The 9,305-nt window shown below is 44.6% G+C and overlaps 1 protein-coding gene across 1 annotated transcript; it reads left to right on the top strand.

The window, feature by feature from the left end:
• Positions 1-328: 328 nt before the first annotated feature.
• Positions 329-9,271, top strand: panx2 (pannexin 2). The gene is made up of 6 exons (XM_030366021.1): positions 329-597; positions 3,689-4,174; positions 5,141-6,252; positions 6,781-6,916; positions 7,023-7,205; positions 7,351-9,271. Exons 2-6 carry the CDS (start codon positions 3,946-3,948, stop codon positions 7,671-7,673), a joined length of 1,983 nt encoding a protein of 660 aa, XP_030221881.1. The 5' UTR covers positions 329-597; positions 3,689-3,945; the 3' UTR covers positions 7,674-9,271.
• Positions 9,272-9,305: the final 34 nt, after the last annotated feature.

The raw sequence follows: 9,305 nt of genomic DNA, 5'->3' as shown, positions 1-9,305 counted from the left end.
GGGCCAAAAGTGTGGACTCATGGTAGAATGTAGATCATACCAGACCGACACCTTGATTCAAACATGTTAAGAATGACAGCCGATAACAACACAGGCACGTCACTGTAGTGTTTCCGCAGACATCCCAAAAGCACCGACGTCTGACGAATCCCATGTATATCATTCATTCGTGATGGATATTGCATTATCCATCCGAATATTATCATGATTTCAACATAATGAACCTTTGAGGATGTATACGAGCCGCTATTGACACCTGAAGACGTGTTAACGTATGCATCAAGTGAGGCGACTTAATGATGTCCGAGAGGATGAGGTAGCCTCCTCAGCTTCAGCATCACCCGCAGAGCATCGTCACTTTGAAGCGCCAGCGTGATCTGCTGGTGTTTGCACTCGATGCCGACAGCTAAGACATATGCACTACTCTTATCTCATCCTCTGATCGCAAGAGGAGGCACCAGTAGGAGTGGGGAGGGTAAGAGGCAGACTGGGGGGGTGAAAGCGGAACAAACCGGTGAGCCCGGATACACGCTGTATAGCGGCTAGCCCGCACTGCAGATTAACTCTTTACTGCACCAGGGACGTACACAGAGGCCGGTGAGTACACAGACATTCGTGATATCCCTGTATGGACATGTTGTACTCAAGTGTGTGTTCATCGTTTGGAAAGAAACGGCTTCTGCACTGCATGATGGGGTTGGCGTGTTTCTTCTAAAGCACGAATGCGCACAGGTAGATTGTTGATGCAGGTGCATGCTTGCTGAGTGTCACTGAGCCCAAAAAGTCCGACATATCGGACCGCACTCTGCTCCGGTCGACCCGAATGTTGAGCATCTCGTGTTTGGGCTGTTTGGGTGTCGAACGCACAGCCGCTGCTGCTGCTGCATGGCGCGGGTCCGTGGAGGATAAAACCGCGCAATGCAATGAGATGCCTCCAATTGGGGTTCATTTATTCCTGCAGGGCTTGGGATATTCTGTTTAACATAAGCAATTGACTCAGGATTTGTTTTTTATAATAATAGCCTACATTATAAAACATGCAATATGCCTGGATATTTCCCGTCATTGGTCACACAGATGCCATAAGTTCACACGGATAGGTGGAATTCCTTTGGTGTTATTTTTGTTTTTTTAAAAGATCGGTTAGACGTTATGTCATTGGGAGTCAGTAGAATGGCGCGGTAAAAACTTTATTCTACCCATAGGCTAGTATGCTACATCTGGAAAAGAGTGGCTTACAGTTTATGATAAGCGTGCAATTCCATTCATATAAACTATAAGTTTTGCATGTTACTGTTCCTCTGTAGTTTTCTACGGGGAGGATATTGGTGAAAATCTAATGTAGTCAAACTTTCTTATAAACATAAAAAGTAAAATAAGGAATGACTGAGTTCATATGGTCGTGAAGAGTTTTGTGTTGTCTACATTTTTGGATTGACGAAAATACGCTAGGATATTATTAGGAACACTGTCAGAAATAGTAGTCCATTTCTGTCCCCCAAGGTACAGACCGCTACACCTTTTTGAGGGCTATAATGGTACATGCTTGCTCCTAAGGTGTGTAAGGCCAAAAATAAAACAGTTTGGTAAAACATTGTTTTGTGTTTTGTGTTAGATTTGAAAGTTTTACTATTTCCTTATTTATTGAAGTTAGATTTAACTTAAGTTCTGAAATAACTTGGTAGGCCAGGTGGGCTAACTTATCAAGTTATTTCAGGCCTATTCCTTCTTTCATTTATGTTTATAGCCAAATGTGGACACGACAGTAACCATGCATGTTTTTCACAAGATGGCGCTAATTCTCTTATACTTTACCATTTTTGTGGTTAGGGTCAGGGCAAGGTTTGAGACAAAAGAGACTATAAAAAGTAGGAAGTAAAATGAAAATGTATTATTTAAACAACGTGCAAGATATTCATTCATTTTTTATTTGGGTTAGGTAAAGTATTAAACTTTCAGCAGTCCAGATTTTCCTTTGGTGGTCAAGATTTTCCTTTGGCGGTCTGTGAAATCATTTTGGCAGCCTCCAAATAATCTCCCCAAATTCATGAAATTCACATCCAGAAGTCCATTTTTGTTGTTTTAATGAAATGATGCACCCTTATGATGCTTAATATTGGACAGATTGCAGACAATATCCCAACAGTATTACATCACTCATTAGGCATGTCCAGATTCCACGTATAGACAGTCCATGATATGTAGAGACAAAATCGAGCAGAAGTCCCTTCATCTACTGCCTGGAAGGCAGGTCACGCTGAGGTCATTTATTAGTATTTTAATCATGTTATTCTGGCGGTTGAGATTTCCTTTTGGCTGTCTGAATTAATTTTAGCTGCAGCTGTCAGATAATTGTCCATGTGCATGTAGGCCCATATCAAATCCCGAAAATTACAGTTGTATTGGTCCACTGATGATTTGATGTTATATTGAAATTATTTACCATTTGGATACCTTTTATTCAATATTTGACAGATAACTGACATGAAAGATATGTCACATCATGTATATATTATACCATTTCCTTATACAACATTCAGCTTACACATTCAATGATATCCCAATCGTTTCACACTGAAATATTATGGTGCATTATTAGGTTGAAATCTTTTTTTATCACCCATAAGCATAATGTATTTATACAATTAATTTGCATAATGAGCTATTTTGCATAATTTGTCATTAATGTCACAATCCAAAAATGTAAAACGTGATTTACTTAAATAAACACACAATGCAGAAGTGGTTTTGAACATCACATTGAGACCAGAATAAGGCCTACAAACTTACATGTGTGATAGTAGCTTTATTGAAATTATATCGCTTTTTTGGACAATATTTGACAAATCACACACATGAAAGATATCCTAACCGTCACATCAGTTATACCCTGCCATGTCCACATGCCACATGTACAAATTCAATGATTGACCAAATCATGTAAATCTGGAGAAAAAAATATGTATTCAGTTGTTTGCCATTTGCAACCTCCCTGCTAGATTCCATGTTATCCTACACAAGCTTTAAGATATCTAGACCTTGATGGCACGTGTTTATGTAGCAATAGTGCAACAGTGCAATAGTGCAAATTGTAGACTTCTGAAGGTTGAAGGATGTGCTGTAGCAGCTGTTTGTATTTGCAAAAGCAACCCTGTTTTCTACCCTGCCAAAGCAACTCTGTATTCTTGTTAACTCTCTAATGAGTTAGCACCCTCAAGAAAAATGTAAATGTCTCCTTTCTTGTCCTTGATCGATCAAAGGCAAAAACACTCAGTTGTGAACCGATTCGCACACTCCACTGGCCAACGAATCAGTCAGAGTCAGCCTGTCTAAAAGAAAGACAGGAGAGGGTATAGTGCTTCTGAAGAAGGATAAGCTACACCGAGGGTCATATAGACAATCCCCTCGATTACTTTATTTTCCCTCTTTTAACAGACTTGTACAAGGTCTGGGTATTGTTAGTCTCATCATATCATGCATTATGCATTTCAGGAAATACATGCTCATCGATTCAGTAAACCAAGCTCCCTTGGGACCACAAGGAGACTTCTTAAACATATCTCATTCATCTTCCTGCCTGAGTGTGTGGGCTGCTGAGGCCAGCAGACGGTACGGTGAACCAATAATGTACTCAATAAAATGAAAGCCAGCAACTGTTCAGCCTAACATCAAGTCTTTTCACCTGCAGAGCGGGGCAGGACGGGAGTCAAGGAGAGAGAACAACGCAACCCCGGAGAGGACAAGCCCCCATTCACACCTGGCCCTCCTTGTGCGTTGCTGCAGAGACTGAAGTGGCCCCCTGCAATTTTACAGGTGTGCATATGCTCGCGGGCACCTGCCCACGTGTGTGTGTGTGTTCCGACTGCGAGTCTCTAGCCAGAGGAGGGAGAGGCAGCGTTCTCCCCGGCCCAGAGGGGGTGGTTGTGTGTGTCCCCTGGCTCCCGGATGCAGAACCTCTTCGAACAGAACTTAGACATGGCCACCGCTCTCCTGGCTGGGGAGAAACTGAAGGAGCTCATCATGCCCGGGTCCTCTCAGGATGAGAAGGGCGGGGCTCTGGCGGGCTTGATGGTCCAGCTCAAACTGGAGTTGCCTTTCGATCGGGTCGTCACCATAGGGACCGTCATCATCCCCATCCTGCTCGTCACCCTTGTATTTACCCGCAACTTTGCTGGTAAGTCTCGTAGCCACTAGAGGGCGATATTCTCTCGAGTGGCCCGGCACTACATATGTCCCGCACAAATGTTCTTCTCTTCATACACAGTGCCATGCTCACTAACTTTTTTTTCTTCTTCTTTAAAGCCAAGGCCACCTAGCCAAAGCCAAAATTCATTGTTCATTCATAGCATATACACACTCATTTGCATCGGATGTGAAACTCAATCCTATCAAACCATACCTGCATCTAACCATTTTTTTTCTTTATCCCTCAACTCAAACAACTCCAAAATATTATTCCCCTTAGAGGGACTCATGGAAAGTGTGACTTTCTATTGTGGCTATCTATCTGGACTGGATGGGAGGATTGCTGGGTTGCTGCTGAGTCAGGCTTGCTGCATAGCAGCACTGACATGCTGAAAGCTTGCTGATACCCCAAATAATGGCAACACTATTATAAACATGAAACGTCAGTGATTTCAAAGACAATACAGCCCTTGGTTTGTGGAGATGTATGAATTCTGATGATCTCATCTCCCATCTCATTTTCGTCCGCTTATCCGGGGTCGGGTCGCGGGGGGAGCAGCTCAAGCAGGGGGCCCCAGACTTCCCTTTCCCGGGCCACATTGACCAACTCTGACGAGGGGATCCCGAGGCGTTCCCAGGCCAGTGTTGAGATATAATCTCTCCACCTAGTCCTGGGTCTTCCCCGAGGTCTCCTCCCCACTGGACGTGCCTGAAACACCTCCCAAGGAAGGCGCCCAGTGGGCATCCTTACCAGATGCCCGAACCACCTCAGCTGGTCACCTCTGATGATCTCTTCTTACGTTAAAACAAATCAGAATTTGGAATGGTTCTTAAACTGGCAGCATGTAAACTGATCTGATCTGTTCATTGGGCTGATTCTTTTAAGATTGCATCATATGAAATCCAAATTGGCTTTTATGAAACAATAACCTGCATATCTTTCTTCCACCCTCAGAGGAGTCCATATACTGTTACACACCACACAACTTCACAAGAGACCAGGCACTGTATGCAAGAGGCTACTGCTGGACAGAGCTGCTGGACGCTATACCTGGCCTGGAGGCTAACGTCCGGCCATCGCTGTTTCAACACAAATTTTTACCCTACGCTCTGCTGGCCTTTGCTGGCATCATGTACATTCCTGCCTTGGGGTGGGAGTTCCTAGCCTCCACGCGGCTCACGTCTGAGCTCAACTTCCTGCTCCACGAGATAGACAACTGTTACCACAGAGCGGCCGAGGGGCGGGCCCCGAAGATTGAGAAGCAGATCCAATCCAAGGGGCCCGGCATCACCGAGCGGGAGCGGCGGGAGATCATAGAGAACGCGGAGAAGGAGAAGAGTCCGGAGCAGAACCTATTTGAGAAGTACCTGGAGAGACGAGGCCAGAGCAACTTCCTGGCTAAGATCTACCTGGCGCGCCACCTGGCGATCATCTGCCTCAGTTCCATACCCATCTCCTACCTGAGCATCTACTATGCTCGCCAACGGCAGAATGAGTTCACCTGTGCTCTGGGCGGGCCCCCGGACACCAGCAGTTACCAGGAGTTGAAGCTCAGCGTCAACTGCAAGCTGCCCTCGGTGCAGCTGCAGCGCATCATGGCGGCCGTGGACATTTCCCTGCTCTGCACCATGAACCTCATCATCCTCATTAATTTGCTGCATCTGTTTGTGGTGCGCAAATCCAACTTTGTGTTTGACAAGCTGCACAAAGTGGGCATCAAAACACGCCGCCGTTGGCAAAAGTCCCAATTCTGTGACATCAACATCCTGGCGATGTTCTGCAACGAGAACCGGGACCACATTAAGTCCCTCAACCGCCTGGACTTTATCACCAACGAGAGTGACCTCATGTATGACAATGTGGTGAGGCAGCTGCTGGCGGCCTTGGCCCAGTCCAACCATGATGCCACGCCCACCGTCAGGGACTCTGGCATACAGACCATAGACCCCAACATGGACCCTTCCATCCTAGGGATGGGTGAGCTGGGAGAGCCAATGGTGATCAAACGCCCCCGCAAGAAGATCAAATGGATACCCTCATCCAATCCTCTTCCTCAATCGTTCAAAGTAAGCCATTCACCAAAAGGATTAAGATGATTTAGGTCACTTATCAGAGAACTAATTAGACATGTGTTTCTTTCGAGTATTGTCAGTCTAATGGGGATGCTAGGGGTAATAGAAATATAACCTAAATTTTACATGGTCCCTTTGCTCTGAAGTACACCCAAACTGTGTCTCCTATTCGGAAATCCGTTAACTTTGAACATCAGTGGTAGACACTTACTGTGTGGGTGCACAGCAAAAAATATATATATATTTAAAAATATATATATTGTTGATAAGCATGAATAAACAAACACAGGGTTCAATATAAGCTAAAAATATCTGAACACTTTTTATTCAGATGACTCAGCAGGGGGTGTTCAGTTAAAGAGGCCCTGCGGGAAATGTAGCCTCTCGAAACGAGTTGTGTACGAGGGCTGTTTGAAGGGAAGATGGAGAGCCTGGTATTTAGCGAGCGGTGCTATGATCATTGCTGTTAGCTCTTTGAGCTGCGCACTTGAAACTGAGCTGATCTCTGTATTCCTTGTGAAGGAACCCTCGACTCTGACACGTATGGAGAACAACGGCAAGCCCGATAAACCTAAGCCACTCAGGCGGAAAACAGTGGCGGACAACTTTGTTGCCACACGTGTGGACAGCAAGAGCACACAATACCCTGCCACTAAAGGTATGCAGCACTTCAGACTGGGTAAAATTTAAATTATGACATACTTCTGCAAAATAAATAATTTGGTATTTTTCATTGAACACGCCTAATACCTGTTCATCTTCAGATTTAGGTGGGAAGCATAATCGCAATTTCTCTCTGGACGTGCATCCCTACATGCTGACCATCCGTAAGCCCAAGGTGGAGACCGTCACGGTCACCACATCGGCCCTCTCCTCAGAGCACCCTTTGGATACGGTGTTCATTGAAGGCACACACACCATCGTCCACGTGTCCACTGCAATTACAGGTACCCACTTGTTTCGGGACCGAATGCATGATTCATTCCTGTTGTCCTCATCTTGCAGATGGAACAGTGCTGCTTGTTAATCCTGCTGAATATGTGGATCTGAAAGCATGCTTACTCTTTTTTGCCCATGACTTTGTCTTCACAGAAAAAAAGGAACACTCTCCTGAGGCGACCATCACTGCCTTTTCCACAGAGACCCTTCCTATCACCACCTACGTGAACGGCATCAGCCCCAACCCGCCCTCCAGCGAGGACGCCCTTAGCCCAAAGCCTTCCCCTCCCCTCAACGAGCCCTTCACAGGGCCCATGCATCCGGAGAGCCAGGTGTTGCCTTCCCTGACCAGGGCACCTACCCACCAGCTGCTGAGCATGCACCACACTCTGTTTGAGGCGGGCGAGGAGCAAGGGGGCGGTAGCGACAGGCTAGCCTCCAGGTCCGGGGAGCTCATTACCGCAGGAGAATGTTGAAGAGAAAGGAGCCATGATGAGTCTGGTGTCCGTTGAAGGCACAATATCCCAACGGTACACGACCCCCAACCCCAGCCCCTCTGTCATCTGATCTCTGACTGCACATGCACAATGCACCCAACTCGTCTAGTGGTAGGACGACACGGTACGAGAAGCAAAACGTGGGCATTAAGGAACGAAAGACTTGAATGACACACACACAAACACACACACACACACACACACACACACACACACACACACCAAAATTGCATAACTTGAAAGAATGGAGTTTGGTTTAGTGTCTAGCACACTAGTGTTGTGGCTGCAATGCATTTCTGCTGTAGGAAATGATTTCACCATGTCTCAGGATGACTGATGTGTACAGCCAATCGCCCTCCAACAAAACCAGCAGTCATTTTACAGGGTGCAGCAGTGCATGATGGAGGCATTATAACTTAGAAGAATATTGTGAGTCATATGGGGGGGGGGGACACATGGTAAACACAATTTAATAATGTGATGTGTGCAAAAAGAACGGTAGAAGGAGTTCAGACTAAATGTATTTTTGGATGCCTCGCGCTTCAGTCCCTTTACCCCCGTAGCCAAGTAGACAGGTAGCTCATGCAACACACTTAGTGGGATTGCAGATCAAAATATGCAAAAGATCACGAATGATATGTGGCAATAATATATATATACGCTTACAGCAAAAGCTTCACAGTGCACTATAGTAAGATGCATAGACACTGTACATGGCTCAGTGTATGTAGTGTAGGCTACAAAAAATAAAATCGCACATAGACTTCTAATGTAATTTCATCACCACACGTTAGAATCATGTAAATGGTAATTCATCTGTACTTCGTTTGAGAAATTGGCTTCACCTGTTCTTCAAAAATACCAACATTTTCACATTATTCAAATGTACCACAACGGGTAGACTATTGTATATTTTGAAATCAGGCGAAGGGGCTTGTGTTTGCGCTAGAAGACTTGCAACTCCAACATAATGAATGGAGCTGGACTCACTGGTAGAGAGTTGTTGTAATTGTAGTCTGCTGTCTTCTCGTGGGAGTGCTGTAATGTGAAGTAAATGAAGTGATTGAAGATTAACAATGGTTTTTCACCTCACAGTTGTCACCACGATTGAGCATTGAGTTATTCAGCATTTGATTGGGCATAATAATCTCTTAAAATCACATGCTGCTGCAGATCCTGACATCATCAGTAATTTCACTCTGTCACACATTATATTGGCAATGGGTTCATTCATTTAAATATATAGATACAAAATAAAATAATGAAAGACCCTCACTAGCCAGAACAACGAATGAATAGATAGTATACTATTATTATTATATTAACATATCAAATACACACATGAAAGACCCTTGAACACATGGAGTGTGTAACACATGGATTGTGTAACGACGGGAGGGGTATGGAGTAGTGAGTTGCCTTTATAATAACGACCTGCCCAGTTGAGCTGGCAGGTACATAGGGCATAGGCAGGTTGGTTTCAGAATGCAGGACTTTTACAACCTATGGGAAGTAAAATTACACTTACAATTTACACTAAATGTAATTTCATTAACAATAAATATTTGTTAAACATTTTCAATGGCATTTGTTTTAATATTAAACTTTATT

This window comes from Gadus morhua, chromosome 9 (assembly GCF_902167405.1).
Source record: "Gadus morhua chromosome 9, gadMor3.0, whole genome shotgun sequence".
Taxonomy (NCBI): Eukaryota; Metazoa; Chordata; class Actinopteri; order Gadiformes; family Gadidae; genus Gadus; species Gadus morhua.
Note: the sequence above shows the minus strand (reverse complement) of the source record. Positions and strands in the feature narration are given on the sequence as shown.

What these genes read in the sequence shown, in the direction of transcription:
- panx2 (XM_030366021.1), top strand. Translation starts at nt 3,946, where the DNA reads ATGCAGAACCTCTTCGAACAGAACTTAGACATGGCCACCGCTCTCCTG. An exon ending in ATTTACCCGCAACTTTGCTG is followed by an intron (nt 4,175 to 5,140) that starts GTAAGTCTCGTA and finishes TTCCACCCTCAG; the next exon opens with AGGAGTCCATATACTGTTAC. An exon ending in CGTGTCCACTGCAATTACAG is followed by an intron (nt 7,206 to 7,350) that starts GTACCCACTTGT and finishes TTGTCTTCACAG; the next exon opens with AAAAAAAGGAACACTCTCCT.